At 37.9% G+C, this 21,972-nt stretch overlaps 1 protein-coding gene across 3 annotated transcripts in view; it reads right to left on the bottom strand.

Moving 5' to 3' along the window:
- Positions 1-8,297: 8,297 nt before the first annotated feature.
- HMGCLL1 (3-hydroxy-3-methylglutaryl-CoA lyase like 1) overlaps positions 8,298-21,972 on the bottom strand; it is a 191,927-nt gene continuing 178,252 nt past the window's right edge. For all 3 annotated transcript variants that reach the window (XM_012558535.1, XM_012558534.1, XM_004386822.1), the window contains 2 exons: positions 14,432-14,557; positions 8,298-9,698 (listed from right to left, as the gene is read on the bottom strand). In XM_012558535.1, the coding sequence (XP_012413989.1) occupies positions 9,597-9,698; positions 14,432-14,557 (228 nt within the window). In that variant the 3' untranslated portion in view covers positions 8,298-9,596. The remainder of the gene's footprint in view (positions 9,699-14,431; positions 14,558-21,972) is intronic.

The raw sequence follows: 21,972 nt of genomic DNA on the forward strand, positions 1-21,972 counted from the left end.
ATAATAGTTGTATTAACTGGTCCTCCTTGTAGGTTTATGGATATTATCCTATCACTGATAGCGCTGTACTTTAGGATAGATCTTGAAATGTTATTTTTGACAATGAATGCAACACCATTCCTCTTCAAACATTCCCAGCATAGCATATGATTGTGCAATTCAAAATGGCCAATACCAGTCCATTTCAGCTCACTAATGCCTAGTCTATTGATGTTTATGCGCTCCATTTTATTTTTGACAATTTCCAATTTTCCTAGATTCATACTTCGTATATTCCATGCTCTGATTATTAATGGATATTTGCAGCTGTTTCTTCTCATTTTGAGTTGTGCCACATCAGCAAATGAAGGTCCCCAAAGCCTGACTCTATCCATGTCATTAAGGTTGACTTTATTTTATGGAGGCAGCTCCTCCCCAGTCTATTTTGAGTGCCTTCCAACCTGAGGGGCTCATCTTCCAGCACTATATAAAATTGATTAGAGTGATTTTTGTCTCTGTTTTTTTTTTTTTTGTTGTTTGTTTTTACTCTTTCCTCAATCAAGTATAGTCTTTTTGTAATCCTCCACATTCAGTTTATCATCGAGCACCAAGCAGGATGGCACAAAGTCATGTCAATTATTCACTACCTCATATAGAAACTCCTTTTACTTTTCCACTTAAGCAGCATCAAGTAACTGGTTACCAATAGCATGGGCTGACCTAGATCTAGGGCTCAAAGTAGAAACTCACCTGGAAGTCCTTGTCAAGAATATCACTTACACTTCAGGCCTACCGAGTTACATCTATTCCTGTCCCCTGTGCATCTATACCTATCATCCCATACAGTGAACACCTCACTTGCAATGAGGTACTTTCTCAATATTAAAGCATAATTTTGATAAAAGCGTACTACATCTGCCTTGTTCACTATTGCAGTCCCACAGTTTAGTAAAGTGTTTGTTTCATATATGTGCGTAATAAACCTTTGCTAAATAAATTAACTATTAAAAACCTATAGGCAACTAAGAACCCTGATTTTAATTTTCAATTCACTTACAGGAAAACCTATAACTTTTATTCATAGCTTATTAGCTTGTATGTGAGACAATTCTAGTAAAAATGATTCAAACATTAAATATATTTTGGCTGTTTACTAGTAATTTGCTGGGCTTCTTCATTTTGGGGGACTTAGAATAGTAACCGAAATGAAAAACACCAAGAGGTAATTTAAGATTAAGAGCTCCCCAAAATTAGAAAAATGAAGACATTGTTTCCCCAAACAAAACAGCCTCAGGCCACTGAGAGCAGGCTTATGTTTGCCCTGTAAACCTCAACAGCAACCGAGACTGACTCAATGAAGTTTATAATAATATCCCCAAGTTGTCAAGATGGCAAAACTATGTCAATTCGATGATACATTCAACAAATACCTATGAGATGTGACATGTCAGACACCATGGAAGACACTGGGAATACACAGGTAAATATGATAGAGCTTCTGTATTACAAAAGCTCAGTCTAGTGATATACACTGATACACAGCAACTAATCACACAGCAGAGTGATCAAGTATGAACAAATTGGCATAGAAATGTGCTGGATGGGTAGCAGCTACCCAGAGGGAGAGGGGAAGGACATCTGAGACCATGAAACAGTATGAGGAAAGATGTTTGGGAGTGGTGATTAGTCTTGAGGGCATTTTAGCATCAGCTGTGGCAGTTGGGTAGGAGGGAATAACAGGAAATGATGCTAATTAGCTTATTATTAAGTAAACACGATCTATTTGCTCTCTAGTTTACTAGCTCTCCTAACACACAAGGCTATTCCTAATATCCTCTTCAGGATCCACGTAACTCAGGATAATGGTCTGGGTACCTGTGATGTGTTGGTCTACCTTGTCAATGACAGAGGTCTTAAAGTGCCAGCTGAAGAAAGAGGAGTTCATGTGAAACAGGCATCAGAGGTTTTGAGGCATTTTCTCTCCATCCATAGATGGGGCATAAGCCCTTCCACAAGCCAAACAAAGCTTGATGTTGTAGTTCAGTTAGGCCAGAGATATAACTTCCATGGAAGTCGAGAATAGTCCTCTTCAACTAAGCACACAATTTCATAATGAAATCATGTAGAACAAGAAGTATATGGAAGCCTGCCTAGCCAGATAGTCAGCCAAATAAGTACTGGAAACTCATGTGGCAACAGATATCAAAATCCAACTGCTCATTTGTTCAGCTGCCAAAAGAGTGGGGCAAATTCCCAATGTTCATGAAGTTTCTGGCTTTAGTTGATGCAGGATATGGAGACAGTGCCTCTTATGATGCTCCTTAGATAAGTTTACTCTGAAAAAGTATCATAAATTCCTACAGCAAACTATGGTAATATGAAATAGAGGAAATAATTAGCTCAGAATGTAGCATAATAAGGAAAGCATGGGACTCCTAAGCCAAATTAAACAATGTGGTTCTGGTGTAAGATGGTGAGCTGTCTCTTTTAATGTCATGGCAGGCCTTTCAAGAAAACACGCCCTTTAGATGGAACATGATAAAGGATGATCTTTTACGAGAGCCTCCCTGAGGTTAAACAACTCATAATGGAGAAGTTCCACTCTAGGATAGTGTCATAGAAAGAGAGAACAAAATGATGATAGTTAGCACTTATTGACCACTTATTAAGTGCCAGGGACTTTGCCAAATGCTTATAAGCATTGTTTCATGAAGACTTTACATCAGCTGTATAAATAGAGCTGTTATTATCTGAGTTTTGTGACCGTCATACTCCCCAACATGTTTTCTCCTTTTCAAAATGGGCAACTGAGAGCTTGACATAACTAACGCCATGATGAACCTATAAGTTTTTTTTTTTGGTTTTCTTTTTTCTTTGCTTTCTCCTTTCCACATACCTTTGTTAATGACTTTGTTTTACTTTGTCCAGCCACCTGTGGCTTATGACCCACCCCCATAGGAAGATAAGAGACCAGAAGTCTGATATGTGTATCTTTAGCCTGATAAAGAAATGTCAGGCATGTATCTCTTTAGTATGATAAAGAGTCTCTTGTAATTACCTTGTAATGAATAATGACACTTCTAACTTTGTAAAAATCATATATAAGCTCTAATGTAAAGATGCCTTTTGGGACTCCATAGAGATAGCCTGTGTTGCTGGCAGTTCCTGGGTGGTGGACACCTCCTAAATAAAACTTTCTCACTTTTTCTGACTTGGAGTACGTTTCATTGGCTTGACTGCTCCAGGTCACAGACCAATTCGGGTAGCAGTTTTACAGGTGAAGGAAGTGAGGTTTAAAGATATGAGGTAGGTTGACCAAGATGGCATAGTTGTTGAATAAATAGAGCCAAAACGTAAAACCAGGCTTCCAACTCCGGAGTCTAAGATCAGATGGTGTCAAAGAAGATTCAAGACTGAGGAATACACATTCAGTCCAACAAATCTCCTCTCTCACTTGGGTAAAGCTGTTTGATGATAATTCCTCTTCTCTGAATGATGCATTATTTTAAATCCCCCTGTATGTCTATTCCTTGTGCTCTCTAGTGGTCACTTTAATTTGGTTTTACCCTTATAATAAGCTTGAGGGATGACATATGTAGAAACTTGGTGGGATTTTGTCTCAGACCCATGCCTCCTGGAGAAATGTTGATGATGAACCTGTTCACATGGCCCTTGTACCTTAATGGAGCTGGAAACTGAGTCTAGAGGAGAAATGTAGTAGAGGATGTTGAGATTGTTTTCATACTCTGCTTTTCCCTTGTAAACTCTATTCACGCTGGCATTTATGAAATGATATGCCAGTCCTGGGCCACACGAGTGTTAGTTGAAGCGATGCTTTGTTGTGTGAGCAGGGGGCATACACTGAACTGAGTCTTGTCCATTGTTCTCCTCTGCCAATTACAAGGGTAGTAAACCATTGTTTTGGAAGACAATTGGCCCTAGAGCAGAGATTTGCAAACTTTAGGATGCCTCAGGACCACCTGAGGGACTTCCAAAGATACAGATTGTTGTGCCTCAACCCAGAGTTTCTGATTCAGTAGATCTGGATCAGGGCCTGAGAATTGGCATTTCTAATAAATTCCAGCTGACGCTGATGCTGCCGTACTGGGACCACACTTTTAAAATCAACCACTGCTCTAGAGTAGAGATTCTAAATTCTGGCTGCACATGAGAATTGCTTGGCACACATTTATAAAAAATGCTGATGCTTGAGTCCTCATTCCAGAATCTCTGGGGGTAAAGTCCAGTCATCAGCATTTTTAAGTCTCCCCTCTTGCCCTAAAGTGCAGTCTGGATTGAGAACATACAGAGTAAGTTTGTGCGTTGTTGTTGTTAGGTGTCTGAAATTATCTCTGTTCTGAGATTTAATTCTGAAATACCTGCAAATGAGAACTACTTTAAGGGATACCCAAATTGATGAGGTCTTTGTATCTAATCATTATGAAGTTTCTTGTATCTCTTAATCCTTTAGATGCCAGTTCATACCATAGGCCCGCTTTCCTTGATGACATGTCACAGTGGACTTTTGAATAGTATGTACTTTTGGTTCCTTGAATAGACAAGTTCCAGAAATGTCTAGAAACTGAGTTTTACTGGCCGTATGTGTATTACGTATGCATTGTATGTGTGTGTGTGTGTATGTGTGTAAGAAAAATACTGAGAAATAGAAAGGAAATTCATGCATTTCTTAATGACCACAGCATAGCTGCTAAATTGTTCATTGTAGCTATTGCCTTTCCTGTGCAGCTGGAAAGTTTTTGTTGTTGTCAATATGGTTTACTTGGTACCAATTCCAATTGTTTCACTTTGGTTTGATTCATTTTTAAGAGGATATTTGATTCTCTAGCCATATTTATTTTTTCTAACATTTCTTAACAAGCTCTGTGGTGCATGCATGCATCCATCTGTTCCTTAATTGAATCATTAAACATACATTTTAAAAACTTTTCATGAGAATTAGCTCCCAAACTGTTATGGAACAAATAAACCCTAAAGAATCATTCAGGGCTTATGAAACTAAATACATATATGAGAAAAAGCCCATGGAAGCAGTCAAAAAACAAATAACATGTTGCATTGGGAAAATCTGCTGCAAAAGACCTCTTTAAAGTGTTCAACGGCAAAGATGTCACTTTGAGTACTAAGGTGCACCTGACCCAAATACCCATGGTATTTTCAATTGTCTCACATGCATGTTGAAGCTGGACAATAAATAAGGAAGACCGAACAAGAATTGATACCTTTGAATTATTGTGTTGGTGAAGAATACTGAATATACCATGGGCTGCTAGAATAACTAACAAGTCTGTCTTGGAAGAAGTACAGCCAGAATGCTCCTTAGAAGCAAGGATGGCGAGACTTCATCTCACGGATTTGGGACATGTTATCAGGAGGAACCAGTCCCTGAAGAAGGAAATCATGCTTGGTAAGGTAGAGGGTCAGCAAAAAAGAAGAAGACCCTCAGTGAGAGGGATTGACACAGTGGCTGCAACGATGGGCTCAAGCATAGCAACGATTGTGAAGATAGGGCAGGACTGGGCAGTTCTGATTTACATAAGGTCGCTATGAGTGGAACCAATTCGACAGCACCTAACAACAACAACGAAGAAAACAAATTTCAGGTGAAATCTGTTACTATCCTTAAATTCTCAAATGTTTGGATAAAGCCTATTTCTATTTTTATCTTCCTTCCAAATAACATTTATTGGACAGCTATTGTGCCAGGCCCTGCACTATGCTCTGGACGCTGAGGAGACAGGAGTGAAAAAGATAACAATGCCATCACTTTCACCTGCTATTCTGGTGGGGAAAGAAAACTTCCACCAAATAAACAAGAAAATAAGGAGTAAAATTAAATGAGTTGATCTGAGACAGAGTAACTGAGAACCTACTTTAGATTAAGTTGTTCCAGAAGCTTCACTCAGGTGATAACTCATGCTGAGAACTGAAATGACAAGGAGCCAATTATGCCCAAGTCGAGGGAAAGAGCATTACAGCAGAGAAAATAACTAAGGTAAAAGCCCTAAGATGGGTCTAAGTCTGGCTTGTACCAGGGATAGGAAGAACACCAAGTGGGCCAGAGTACAACGCATGAAGGGAGAAGTGGGGTGCAAAGAATTCTGAACATGTGGAGCTTCAGATGCCTATTAGACATCCAAGAGGTAGTGTCAAATAGTCAAGTGCTTAGCAAACTTTAATGTGCAGATGAATCATAGGGGGAGAGGGAGGGATCTGGTTAAAAATACAGATTCTGATGCAATAGATCTGGGGTGGAGTCCAAGACCGCATTTCTCAAAAGCTCCCACGTCATGCCGACTCTGCTGGTCCTGGACCACGTTTTGAGCAGTAAGGATGTGAGCAATTTAACTTTTAGGCCAGTCTCGCTCAAGCACAAAACCTGTATCTTCTAGTCCATAAACACAATTTGCAAATGACCCTTGGTATTCAAAGCAATTCTTCACTTGCCTTGCTATTACTTTAATCAGACCCCTGGCTGGTTCCCAGCCCTTAGTTTTATCTTTCCTTTACAACTGTGATAGGAGGCTATTTGTGGCTTATTTATTCAATGCAATTTCTTCATAGATAATCCTGTGGCTCATATTTGGAGTTAATCATTTCAGAGACACAGGATATAAGATGTACATATATAGAAATGAATATATAAACGCAGCTAAAGGGAGAATTAACTGTTATAGTGAACATGAATAAATACCACATACAGGGCATTCTGGATTTTCCCAGAAAGTCAGAGCCAGCAACCATTTATTTGCTTTGTGAACTTCATGAATCCAGAATTTAGAACATTTCTAGTTTTCAGAGAACTCTTTAAGTGTTTGGCTATAATAGGTCAGCAACACATACATATAATAAAACATATTATATATTCTGGAACACAGAAAGGATACTTTCCTTAACTTAAATGAGATGTTATAAAAGGTTATTTTGACTTGTATTTCAATAAAAATCATAATTGCTTTGCCATTCCTAAGTCCTTTCGCCAAGGCTAATCCTGGCATCTGTATGTGTGTGCATGGGTTGTTTGGGTGGCTCCTGCAAAGATTCCAAGGTTTCCTGGTGAGCTAAAATGTAGCTTTGGATGGATTCTGCCCATGGAATTCAGGCAGTTTTATGTGATTATGTGACTTTCTTTTCAAACCAGAAAAGAAGCTTTCTTTAACCTAGCAGAAGTTTAGGCTGTTCTGAGTGGAGGAAGGATGTTAAATACATAAAATGCAAGCAGTCTTGTGGTAAGCATGACTGGATGGTATCAGAGTGTTTTTGCAAATGAATTGGTAGACTGACCTGGATGCCACGTAAGTGTGTACAAGGCTGCTCCCGGGCTTTCTGATTACTTGCTCTGCCTTCTGAAGAGTCTATGGTCTTTATTTGAAAACTGAAACTTTTTCCCCTTAACTTTTTCTCTAAGCAGTTTGGATCAAAAGATGCTGTCTTAGTTATCCAGTGCTGCTGTAACAGAAATATCCCAAGAGGGTGGCTTTAAAGAAATTTATGTTCTCACCATTCAGAAGGCTAGAAGTCCAAATTCAGGGCACAGACTTAGAGGATGGTGCTCTCTCTCTCTCTCTCCCTGTGGTATGGCAAAATCCTTGTTTCAGCGTCTCCAGTCAGAGGGTTCCTTGGTTCCCCGTGGTGATCTCCATGTGGCATATGTGTTTCCCCCATTTGTGCTTGTGCTTTTATATCTCAAACGCGGTTAGGTTTAAGACACAGCCTACACTGATATGGGCTCAGTAACATAACAAAGAAACCCTATTCTTAAACGAGATTACATCTACAGGTATAGGGGTCAGGATTCCAACACCTATTTTTGAGGGACACACTTCAATCCATAAGAGATGCTTTTCCAAATATCTCAAAATTAAGAACTCCACAGCTCAGTAAGATATAGGAAGAGCTAGTCTTGTCAGAAGGTTGAGTACATATCCTGCCATCCGTGCACACGTACAGCAAGTGTCCTGTTACTGGACCAGCGTGCAGAGGCATGTACTTTGCGAAGAGAGACACACAAGGGAGAAGTGTCCGAGGCAGATCTATAACGGCTGTTATGTTGTTTGCTCCCTGCACTGGCCCTATGCCCCCACTCTAACCCTGAACGCAAAGAACTGCACTTAGTGCTCTGGAAGACCAGCATGCTGTCATAGCTCCTGCTTCACCGCTGCTTCACAATCAGATGAGCTGGCCTTCTCCATGGGAATTTATTTTGTTTTTGTCAATTCCCATTATGATTCTCTTGTGATTCTTCTCTTATTACTGTCTATCTTTAAAGTTAACTTTGTTATAATCAGCACTTCCCTTATTTTCTTGAATTCCTTTTTACTTCAGTGGGATTAATGAATATTTAATAGAAAGTCCACAATGCTCACTTTCATATTTCAAGTTATATGCAAATTTATTCAAAGATAAAATCACTCAGTATTGTTGGAGAAGTCTACATAAATAATAGAACTGACATTTCATACCCACATGTAATAACACTGTCCTTACATGATTTGCATAGGTTACAGAAATATTTTCCTTAACACAGTCCTCTTGCCCCTCTTCTCAATCTCTGATATATTAATTTTTGCTATTTCTGGCAACACTTCCCAGTATAACAGATACAATTTCAGACACTTTGACTTTCAAAGTAGATGGGAAAAAGTCAACCAAAGGAAAAAAATGGAGTGGTTGAATCAAAGTACTTTGAATCAATGGAAAATACCTTATTTCATTAATTAAAAATTATCTTAATATTCCTAGGATCATAATGATATTTCCTTAGGCAATTTGGAAGTGATCTGCAAATTATAAAAGTGGAACATGGCACATGTGTCCATCTATTCTCATTACTGCAATTTAGATATCAGGATGCAAATCATATATTTCTCAATAGTTGAGTAACACCATACTGGTTTTTTAACTGTAACTGATGAAAGTATGGTAAACGGGATACATGTAACAAACATGGGAGGTTGTAGCATGTTTTCAGGGTATGGCACATTGCCATTGACCACAGCCTCTTGGAACAAGATAAAGTCTTTGAAACAGTTAACAGATGTTAGCCATACTCAAAATATAAAAAGTTCTATTGCTAAAAATTATGTAGGGTCAGATGGAGATTTGGCTCTTGGTCCATAACTTAACTGACTTGGCAAGTGGAAAGTTGAGATCCAGAGGCATAACGCATACTATCGAGGCCCCACACTCCGCACACTATGCAGGAGCTCATAAACTACTGACAGTATGTGCACTGTGCTAAGCCAGCTTGATTAAGTATTAACACGGCATTTGATACTTAGGGAAATCTGAAGTCAATTTTCACATCTACTAAATTGAAAAGTTATTTCTCTAAGAGCAAAAAAGTAGACTTTTTTCCAAATTCAAAAGCATGTCTACAAGTTTTATTATTTATCCTCAGCTAGCAATTTACCTGATGACTGGTAGTGTTTTCCTCTGACTTCATAATCTATACAGCTATATGCTTTTTAAAAAGTATTTCTTTTTTCCACTCTTGTCTATTACTTCACATTTCAGAACAAGTTGACAGTAAAGGCTTTCAGATGAATCTATGCAGTTGAAATGGATCTTCTCAACCTTAAGTCACAAATTCATTCAAGTCAAACACTGAAGGAGGCTTGTGCTACTTTTGAGTTTGTGGTTTTATTCACAGCTCTGCAAATAAAGTCACCAGCTTCCATCACCTTGTAAAGATTCACTCCCTGGTGAGGGAAAGAAGGATACCAGCAGGAAAGAGAGATTAGGGAGAAAGAAGACAAAACAGATTCCTTTTAATTTTGTTAGTAATTAGCCATTTTAAAACTACTAAACACTATGTTTTCCATTATAGACTTTTGAGCAACATTTATTTTCATGAATACTGTGGCCAGCATTTTAGATTTTTCTGTTTTATTGAAACATATCTTGAATCTTACGCTTGAATTAAATCACAGAATAGCCACGCCTGAATAACTCAGTGTAATTCAGGCTGGTTGGAACCACCAACCTTTAGGTTAGCAGCTGATTGCAAGCCACCTGAACCATCCAGGCTCCTACCTAAACTCAAGGAAGGACGCTAAAGAACGAGAAACAATATACAAAATATCAGTGAAGGATAATTAACATGATACTGGTTTGGAGGAATGTATACATAAGAACTGGTTTAGGAAAAAAAAATTATTTACTTTACAAAGAAATGATAAACTTGATAAAGCCATACAGAATGCTCAAAGGGAGAATGCGTATGTGTTTCTCATGTTCAGAAACACTATTACTGACTTAATATTGAAGGAGGTAGCTGTAGGTCAAATAAAATGAAGTATATTTAGTACACATCTGGAACATGTTTGCCTGAGTGGTTGTACCATCTGAAAGCATAAATAGGATCAACAATGGCTTAGGTAAATCCATAGATGACAGATCTGAAGTTGGATATGAAGGCTAAGTTCAGGGTATGCTCCTCATATCTTGGGCTTGGTGTAACTTGGTGTGATGGAAGGTCACCATCGAGGTCCCCATCCAGCACCTCTGCTGTCACTGGTAGAGGCAGAGTATTACGTGCATTAAGCAGAGATTTGCCCCATGTAGCATTTCATAAACTCTTATATCCTTCCTCAACAGGGACCAGAATCACTGCGGTCTTACAAATGAACAGACTCAGTCATCCTTGCTATTAAGGGAGAGTTTTTAATATTTATATAAATTTGTCTTTTTTTAAATAGACAAGTATACATATTCATAACAATGACCATAATTTTAGAAATTAAGGACATTTAAATACAACCAATTACCTCTCTATTAGAAGCTTTCAGAGCATTGTCTTCGTCATTTACTTCTCTCTCTTTATTTAAGAATGACCAAGGAAAATAGTTTGTAAACTCACACTTTTAAATGGTTTTCATTATTTCTTTTTATTATAAAATTGCTCTCAGGGTACGAGCAATTTCTTTGGTTTGTGAAATTTGGTTTTGTCACTGAAATGGTCTCAGATGGAGTATTTATTAGGCACATTTGAGTGTAGAATTCCAATGATATTTAAATTTTGTAAATAATTAGCTACATGTATCTTTCAAATATGAATTAGCACCCAGCAAGGTATCATAGGAGGATTTCAATCTTCAGTGCTTTTCATCATTTTCCAAGAATTCTATTTATAACTATGCAGTAGATTTTGTGAAAATCATACAAAGGAAGAATTTAGCTTTGGCCTTTTTCTAACATTTTATTTAAATAGTAGATATCATATGAAACCACACTACATTTATTCTTCAATCATTTATCAGGTGCTTAAACATGTCTCATGTGCTATGAGAGATTCTGGGATTTTTAGAACCTCAAGTAGAATATGGTTTCTCTTCTCAGGGATTTTATGGTCAAGCAGACCACATGGACCCATGAACAGAAAAGCTTGTACTGTATAGTTAAAGCCATTGGTAGAAATACGCCCAGGTGATCTTGGGGGCAGAGGTTTGAAGCAGTCAATCCAGTGAGGAAAAGAGAGTGGAGAGGAGTATGTCAGGGAAGGGTGCTAGGAAGGTCATGAGTCTTACATGGAGAGTATGAGTCATTGAGATGAAAGAGGATGGGAAGGACATTGCAGGTAGAGGGAAGAGCAGTACAAGACATGTGAGAAATACCATGATACATATAGGAAATGATGGACAGAAACAACCAAGAAAGGATAAATAGGACAGATTATGTGATTAGGCACAGCCTTGCTTTTCAGGAAATGAGAATCCACTGGTGGGTGCTCAAGCAGAAGTGTAACATATTCATATTTGCAATACACATAAAATCCTCTGATGGTAGTGTGGAGGATGAATTTAAAGGCAATTCTGGAACCCAACAGATGGGTGTGAAGGCTGGATGTCTAGGAAAGAGATAAGACCTGTGCTGACATAGTCATAGTAAGGATGGTGTTAGGAATTGAATTATGTCCCCCCAAAATATGTGCGGTAAATTCTAACCTCTGTGCCTGTGGTTATACTCCTATTTAAGAACAGGTTGTCTGTTATGTTAATGAGGCAGGATTAGTGTAGGGTGTATCTTGAGTCAATCTCTTTTGAGATACAAAGGAGATTAAACAAGCAAGCAGAGGGGAGGTGCGGTCAGACAGATGTCAAGACATAAGAAGATCTCCAAGGAACTAGAAGTAGAAGCTGAAGAGCTAAGGATCTTCCTCCAGAGCCCACAGAGAGAGAAAGCCTTTCCTAGAGCCAGTGCTCTGAAGTAGGACTTCTAGCCTCCTACCTCCTAAACTTAAATTTCTGTTTGTTAAAGCCACCCACTTGTGGTATTTCTGTTATAGCAGTACTAGATAACTAAGACAGATAGTAAGGGACAAACTTCCAAAATATTTAAAAGTCAAGTCAGTGGCTCTTAGTAATTGACTGAATAAGGGAATCAGACTGACACTGGATTCTACAGAAGTTTGTTAGTTTGGGTAACTAGTTGAGTTGTGGTTACTACTCAATGTAACAATTCTCCTTGAATTGTGAAATTCTTAGGAAAGGAGACAAGACTTATTTGCATTTGTCCCCTAAGTTACAGAATGTGGCCTGGCAAATATTAAGTATCAGCTGTCAGTTGAGTTTCGTTCAGTAATCTAAATCTTCAAGAAATAACCTGTATCTCTTCACTTTCTGTCATGGCCATGGACTTCTAAAATATTTAATCTACTTTGTAAATTTAGTAATACTTATTCCTCACCAGAGAAGACAGGCAATAGCTTTTGGTGTTCAAAAACCAAAAACCAAACCTGTTGCCACAGTGTTGATTCTGCCTCACAGTGACCCTACAGGACAGAATAGAACTGCCCCATAGGGTTTCCAAGGAACAGCTGGTGGATTCGAACTACAGAGATTTTGGTTAGCAGCCGGAGCTCTTAACCACTATGCCACCAGGGCTCCTTTGGTGTTTAGTGAAAGTGAAATAACTTTTTTCAATAAACATTTTATTGAGCATCTCCATGCAGTTTGAATCCATCAGCTGCTCTGGGGGAGAAAAGACCTGGTGATCTGCTTCCGTAAAGATTTCAGCCTAGGAAACGCTATGGGGAAGTTCTACTCTGTCATATAGGGTTGCTATGAGTCAGAATCGGCTCAATGGCACACAACACACAACACATAACACAGACACACACATACACACAGGCCAACAGGCACCAAATACGAGTAAGCTGTAATAATTGCTCTCTGGCTGCAGGGGGAGCTAGACACATAAACAAGATAATTATACAACCTCATGATAGGTTCAGAGGTAGGGACAAATAAGTGAGCATGGACATACTGAGGACAGGCATCTGATTAACTGGGACTGGGAGATAGGGAGGGAGATGCTAGAAGATTTTTTGAGGATAGTGTTATTTCACTTGCCAGGTGAAATCAAGTATGGGGAATAAGGTCATTCCATGCGATGGTGAAAGCATGAGCAAGGGGTGGAGGTGAGGAATAGAATGGTACAGAAATGGGGACTACAGACAAGTTTGGTGATTCATGAGCACCAGTGTAAGTAGAGTAAAACAAGAGGAGAGAGGGAAGAGGTAGAGAGGGAAATTTTATTTTGTAATCTAGATGATGCTTTTACATTTCAGAAAATATTTTGAATGTCTAATAATGTGTGGAAGAAGCTCTGCTGGCACAATAGCAAAGTGCTAGGCTGCTAACTGAAAGACTGGTGGTTTGAACCATAGGAGAAAGATCTGGTGATCTGATCCTTAAAGATTACAGCTTAGAAAATCCTATGGGGTAGTTCTACTCTGTCACATGGGGCTGACATGAGTTGGAATCAACTCGAGGGCACCAAACAACAACCATCCGCTGTGGATAGTTTGCTTGTCTTTTATTGTTTTCCTCTTAAACAATAAGCTGCCCTATAAAATACCAAGTTATGTTTACAAGCATGTTACAAAACAAGGTGCTGTTTTTGGTGGATGTTATTATAGAGCACATGGCTTTTCAGGTACTTAGACTAGTATTTTTGCCATCTAATGTCTCATATACTAAAGTAATAGTAAGTGCAGCTCTTCCACTGGCCATTTCAAAAGTGTCCTTGTATCTTTTCTAGAAGCCCTAGTTGTCACTGTGTGAAAATCAAGGTCTCAGTCTCCTCCAAATCAAACATCCATACAAAAAACAAAACTACAAAAATCAGCAATCACAACAACAATGACCCATGCTCTAGCATGTGAAGTTAGATATAATACGAAGAAGTACTCTGGAGGCCATGAAGCATTAGAAAAATGTTAAATGGCAGCATTAATGATACTTGAGTTACAGTAACAAGTTACTTTATAAAGCCCTCCCAAGAATTCTATTGTATTTTCCCACTGTGCATTTTAGCAAATAGCAAAAGTTCAGTAAAACTCTGACCTAAAAATAACTTCCCAAATCTTCTGAAGCATTCCAATTTGAGCTGCAAGGAACCACGAATATTAAAATTTGGTAATGAAACTTACCGTATTGAGCCCCAGGCCATTAAGCATATAGATCAAATCCTCAGTGGCAACATTCCCAGAAGCACCTTTTGCATAAGGGCAACCACCTAATCCAGATACTGCAGAGTCCACCACATTAATTCCCATCTGGAAAATAAACCAAAACACCTTGTATATTTACGGCTTGTGTATTTACGGCATGTAATTTCTGTTTAACCTGTGCTAAGAGCAAAAAACCAAAATCTAAACCCGTTATTCAAACATATTTACTTACCCATCAGCTGCTAGCTAGCACAGTCCTTGTCTTAGACTGCAAATAGCTGTTGTCTCTTATGTTAAGAGAAACTCTGCTAACATAAACGGCAACAGCTATTTGCCATTTAAGAATTAAATTGGAATTATAATAACCTTCGATCAAAATAAAATGGCGTGATTCATTGATACCAGTACAACTTGTAGGTAGGTGGTAGAGCACAAGATGAACTCACTTGCAGGTTTTACATATTCTCCAACCAGTTCTCTAGGATTATCCTGAAAGCATTACAGAGACAACATGAGATATCCTCGGCAAATCAAGTTCAAGGTGCCTTGGAAGACTGGTGTGTGTAGGACCTGGGGGTCACTGTATTTAAAATAGGGTTCTCACGCATTCATTTACTCTTTATTGAGTCATTACTTTGCACGCAAAACTCTGACACTTTAGAAGAAGTGAAGAGACAATGAAAAAGCAAGGCACCTACTACTAATAGTAGCACTGGCTCACATTTATTGGATCGTCACTAAGTACTGGATACTATTCTTAACAGTTTTAGAGTATTACTTTACAATTCTCACAAAACCCCACTATGTGGATACTCTTATATCATACCCAAATAACGCATGAGGAAGCGCAAGTACAGAGGAGTCAAATGATTGCCCAAGGTTACCATCTGGTAGGTGGAGTCCTCTAACTCCAGGGAATTCATGCTCTGGCCCTTGGAAATGGGCAAATTGGCACATGATTATGTGCTTGGGGATATCAGCAATGGGGGAGATATGTGTGCTGAAGGAGTTGTGAAAGACATGAACACCATGGGGTCCGAGATGCGCTCTGGAGAGTGTATTTTTGTAGACTATCTGAAAAACAGAGGCAGAGCATGACATTCCTTAACTGTGAAGAATGATAATTTACCTAATTTTTTTTTTTTTTCTCATGATTAGACTAAAGTTATGGGTTTTGGGGAGGAAGACCACAGAGATAAAGTGCCATTTTGTTACCACAATAACACGGATTGGAGCCACCTGCCGCAATAGCCAATTCTGAGACAGGGGTGAGGTGAGCAGCAAGAGTTTTATTATATATCGATATACAGGCGACAGAGGGGAATAGATTCCTCCAAAAAGCCCGTCTCCCCAACTGGAGATGAGCCAAAGGCTTTTATAGGGACAGGACTATGGGTCTTAGAAGTTTGTGTTAGTTCCCAGATGACTTAATCTTTTCTTGGGGGTTATCTGGTGACATCCTGGTTTTCTTGTCCCAAGATGGGTGCTTTGTTTGGTTTGTCATTCCTAGATCATTATCACTTGTTTTCTACCCTCCAAGGAAGAACATCAGTTAATCTTAAACCTTTTGTACAGACATGAACCAGAGGGAAAAACAAGATCATGAGACAATGTGGGGGTTAGCAGTGGGGAGTAATAATAGTGAGCCGGGCCTGTGCAGCCTCTTCCAATTTTAATCACATCATATCAAGGGTACATGCTATCAACATGACTTACTATAGATAATATCAACCTTGATCACCTGGCTGAAGCAGTTTTGCCAGGTTTCTCAACTGTAAAGTTACACACACACATCCCTCCCATGTTTCTGTACTCTTGGGGAGAAGTCACTGTGCACAGACCACACTTAGGTGATAAGAAATATCTACGTACAATATTTAGAATTCGGTATGGAAAATTTGTTTATTCTACCCCATTTATTATTTATTCTATCATTTATTTATAGTACCCAATGCTACTTTATATATTTTGTTGTTCAAATTGTCCCAGCTTTGGCTATTGGGAGCTCATTCAGTTGACTTCTGTATCCCTTTGACATGCCAAAAGACTGCACTTTTTGAACCACTCTTTTAGGGTTTCCCTTGTAAGACCTGAATATGACTCACAAGAGTAAAACTACAGTCCAAATAGCCCTGGGATTTTTTGAGACATAGGACAGGTTTAAAAATATAGATTGTTTGCTTCTACACCTCAATTTCTCCTCATCATACTCCTTAACCCCAAATGGTAGCAACAGCTCTTCTTCCATTACCACAATCTCTCTCAAATAATGAACTCACAAGCTCAATCATACTCAGGTGCTACGAACCGACCAGCTAGAATACTGGCTCATCCAGGATAATATACATTTGCTATGAATCAAAATAGTAAGTATAAGAAATTATGTCTCGCAGTGAAATGTCTGGTATTGTGCAGTAGTTGGAAAAGACAAATATTAAGACACTGGCTCATTTCTGGGTGTCTGCCATGACATCAAATAGACAGAAATATTATCTACTTATGGGCTAAAATAGATCTATCTCCTGAGGAGACAGAAGTTGCAGTGGCTCTCTATCCTGGCTACCCTTTAGACTCATCTGGGGCCCTGTTAAGAATACTAACTCTCAAGCTTCTTCCCAGACCAATTAAATCAGAATCTCAGGATGGGGCAAGCCATTGGTATCTCTTAAAAGCGCCCACTGGTGATTCTCATGTGTAACTAGATTTGGGAACTCTGAGACAGAGGTTCTTTTCCGTCTCACCTTTGTTTACTCAATCCTGAATGTGAGTCAGCTTTAAATTTATAGAAGCCCTGTACCCTGGGGCAACAAAGAGTTAACTGGTCAACATTTCAAAAGAATGAGTTTTTGAAAGAAGACCCAAAAGTCTGAGGTACCAGCATGATAATCAGAAGATGGCTTTAGCCCACCATGGGGGCTGACTGGCTGGCTGACTAGAATCCCTGTATCATGTTCCTTTTCTCACTGCTGAGGATGAAGACCCTATAACCATGGGAGCCCCAGAGGAAAACGTGTTGCCTTGTCAAAACAGCATAGTTTTTAGTCTTAATTGGCCATCTGGGAGTCAGTGAAGAAACAAAAGTCACTCTTCCATTTTATAACTAAAGGCAAATGTGACCTATTGTACGGTCAAAAGGCAAAAGGTTTATTCACAATAGAGCAACTAGTGTCACAATACAGAAGTGATAAATAACCACTTGTCACCATAGAACAACCATAAATAACCACTGAAGGTAGAAAAACACGTTCAACTTCACATTAAATTAGAGACTGTGAGTGAAAACTATAACACTATGGTATTTTACATTGTCAGACACAGATTAAAAAAGAATGTTGGCAATAAAATAGTATAGAGCAATAAAAAAAACTACAACTTGAACAATATGGACAAATCTCTCAAGCAAAAGGTTGCATGAAAGAAGTCAGGCACAAAAGAGTACAAAGCATATGATTCCATTTTACATAAAGTCCTAAAATAGACAATACTAATTAATGCTGCTAGAAATCAGAATCATAGTTACCCTTTGAAGTGTAAATGAAAATGGCACAAAGGGACCTTCCAGGGTGCTGGCAACATTGCATTTCTTGAACTAGATCAGTTACCAGTAACAGCAGTTTGTGAAAATTCACTGAGGTTATGATTTGTGCACTTTTGTGTATATGCATTATATTTCAATAAATATCAGTGACCAAAAAAGCAGTGTTGTTGGAGCTGAGGTAAACAGGCAAACATAGTAAACTGGTAGGAGTATAAATTGGATTTTTTTTCCCAGGTTAGCAATTAATTACCAATTAGTCTTAAATTGCAAATATCCATTAATCCAGCAATTCCTTATCAAAAAATCTTCCTAAGAATATTTCATGAATCCTAAGTAAATAATCATATAAGAAAAAAATTTAAAAATAAACATATATGGGTAAGTACCTGAGTTGGAATCAACTCAACGGCAACGGGTTTGGTTTTTTATTTTTTTTGGTATAAAGTGTACGCATGTTGCACACCACACACACACACATAAACACACACAGATAAGCATTTATATGTAGATTCATCACACTGTTTTGTAAGAATAAAAATAGGAAAATAACCCAAATGTCTTGGAATGGGAAATAATTAAACTACTCTAAGACATTGGGGTTGTTTCCAAACTATGGTGTCTCTATAAAATGGAATGATAAAAAGCTGTGCAAATGCATAGTTAAGGGAAATAAAAGCGGGTTACGGAATATTATAATAGTATATACAGAGTCATGATCCCATTTTCTAAAAAAACAAACAACAACAAACGATTTGGATGATATACCAAAATAGTAACAGTGGTGATCACTGGGTTGTGTGATTACAGGTAATTTATTTTAATTCTGTTTATCTTTGTTTTCCAATGCGCCACAATGAATATTAATTACATAAATAAGCATAAAAAGAGTATGTAGTAGATTTAGAGCAAATAACTGAGAATGTGAATAAATAAATGCAAGACTCTGAATTTCTTAGTTAACATCATTTTGCAACTAATTGATCTCCCCAAGGTTCAAAACTGCATAGCTAATATGCAGACATAATCTGGAAAAGGCAGACATAATCTGGGTAAGACTAGCTGGAAAATGGTCTTTTCCTCTTTCCTAGTATCAAAGTAGCTCTAGACAGGGATTCTCTTTCAGTAAACTCTATTTACAAACATCTTTAACCAATTCCATGAGGAATATGTGGGCTTAACGTTTAAATAAGCAAATCTAAGAAACAAACTAAACCAGTTGCTATGGAGACGATTCTGTTTCATGGCAACCCCATGTGTATCAGAGTAAAATTGTGCTCCACAGGGTTTTTAATGGCTTATTTTTCACAAGTAGATCACCAGGACTTTCTTCCCAGGAGCCTCTGGGTAGACTCAAACCTCCAACCTTTCAGCTAGCAGTCAAACACATTAACTGTCCCCACGACCCAGGTATTTCAAGCAAATTTAAAGAGAGTTTATTCAAGTAAACGTTACCTGTGAAGATTATTAAGGTATTAGTTCCTTTTAAAGTCCTTCTTTTAGAAAAGAAAAAAAAAAAAACATAGTACTTCTTTAATATTTCTTTTTATGTAAAATAGCTGCTAACCAAAACGTTGACAGTTCGAATCCACCAGCCACTTCTTGGAAACCTCTTGGGGCCATTCTACTCTGTTCTATAGGGTCGCTATGAGTCGGAATCGACTTGGCGGCGATGAGTTTGGTATTTTTTAAATTGTAGTTCTCTTCCCTAGAAATAAAGTTCTACTCAATGGATAATGTTACACATACACTATTAAAAACACACACACACACACACACACACACACAAAACCAAAAAACCCTATAGCGACCTCTATAGGACAGGGTAGAACTACCCCATAGGGTTTCCTATGGAAGCGGCTGGTGAATTTGAACTGCCAACCTTTTGGTTAGGGGTGGAACTCTTAACCACCCCACCACTAGGGCTCCATATACTAATTGTACGTTCTTAATCCTAAACAACCTGCTTTGGAAGTTTCTAGTTGTACTCTTTTAAGAAAAATAATTTTAACATACATATCTTCTTTACATCTACTTCCCTATTCCATTAAAAATGAAGTAAAGAAGGTCTTAACAACTCACTAGGAAAATGCCTTCTCTTCATTAGTTCTTTATGATACATAGAGGTGAATGATTTGTACTCTACCATTGAAAGCATGGTATTATAGCAAATGGCATTACATTCACTACAGCTCGATCATGTATTTGATGAAAATAGTTGGACCACTTAGCTTAAAAGAGATTATCTGCATTAAAAGATTGCTCTTGGAAAGATGCTTCCTATCTCTCCTTTCCAAACACAAGCCCTACTTTCAGGTTCCTGGTGTGTGTGTGTGTGTGTGTTTAAGTACTCAAATGCAAGCTTTCGTTATACCATATATTGCAAACACAAAGCATTTGTTTTTTGAAGAAAAGTACGTCTTTATATGAGTAACCACAAGGTGGCAATGTAGCACTAAAATCCGCCAAGTTAAAGCTTGCATTTATAATCCAACTGTGTGCCAGCTGAAGAAAATCACAAACACACAAATACATAGCTTTTTATTAGTCAAATAAATATGTTTCTTGCTTTTAAAATTAGGAAACTTTTACTAATGGTTATAACACATGGAACTGTGGTTCAATTTGGTCAGTATATTTTTGTTTATTCTTCTTTTGACATTAAAATGTTTATTAAGCCCGTTCTATGTGTCAAGTCAAAGTCCTGTGTACCTCCTGGAGTTTAGCATTAGAAATTAAAATTACTATATATTTTGTTTGTCACTGAGAAATAGCTTACTGAGATCAAAGGAGAAGAAATTCTTTCTAGCGCTCAGAGAACTAATGCTTCCTAAAGATCAAACAAACGTAGAACTCAAATGATCAAGGTGTCTTTGGTTCCTGCTTTTCTCAAAACTCAAGATTAAAGCTATCAACCCAGTGGGCCACGACATGATAAACCGGGTGAGGCTGGTACATCCACTTGAGCTTTTCAAATATATGCTTGGACTTACAGGGTTGAAGAAAATGGCCACTTTTTTTTTTTTTTTTTAAATTAGTGGCCACTTTCTCTGGACAATGGTAAATTGGCTGGCTGTAGTTATATCACGAGCATATTGTTTCTGTACTACCATTTTAAGTGAACTCCAGGGAGTATTAATTTTGTGTGGTGCTGGGATGCTCAGGTTATGCCAATATGCTAACTGAAAGAAAAGTATCTTTTCAAATATTTTGGCACTATAAATCCTTATTCTCCAAATGAACGTGAGAAATACAGTAAGGAGTGAAAAAAAATCATTTTGCAAAAATTACAATCTGCTATATATTGATGATTTCAAAATATCAAATGAAACTTAAGATTTCAAGTACTGCAGTTACTAAAGTCCTAAGTAGCATATAGAATTTTTGTAATGTTATTTTTTTAAATGTCTACCTTTTTTACCCTTTAAGAGAAAATTTTGTTTTAAAAATCTATAATAATATTATATTTAATTTAAAATAACAAAAAAATTCAGATAGGGAATTATCCATTTTTGCATTTAAATTACTCCAGGGGGAAGAAAGAGGCAAATGTACTTGTAGAATAAAATACTGAAGATATGCTAATTTTTCCAAAATATTTCTTCTTAACTTGTTCCTTATAGCCAATATTTCCTCCAACAAAGGATGACAATTACACACACACACACACACACACACACACACACACACACACACACACAGGGTTCTACTTCCTGTCCAGGGGCAGGCCAGACATCACTAATGGATCACAGAACTATGCTGTAAGCCTAGATCTTGCCTTGAGATGTTTCTCAATCAGCACTCTAAACAGCTACTATGTATTGAGCTATGGCAGACCTGAGAGAGAATCATATTTGCCATTCTTGTATATTGTGGGCATAATGTCACACTATGTGAGCCACAGATTATGAATATTTAGCATACATGAATAAAGCCCAGTATTTTAATAAACTGAAATATATACCAAGTCAGTATGTAATTAATG

Source organism: Trichechus manatus, unplaced genomic scaffold, assembly GCF_000243295.1.
Source record: "Trichechus manatus latirostris isolate Lorelei unplaced genomic scaffold, TriManLat1.0 scaffold00172, whole genome shotgun sequence".
In the NCBI taxonomy this organism is placed as follows: Eukaryota; Metazoa; Chordata; class Mammalia; order Sirenia; family Trichechidae; genus Trichechus; species Trichechus manatus.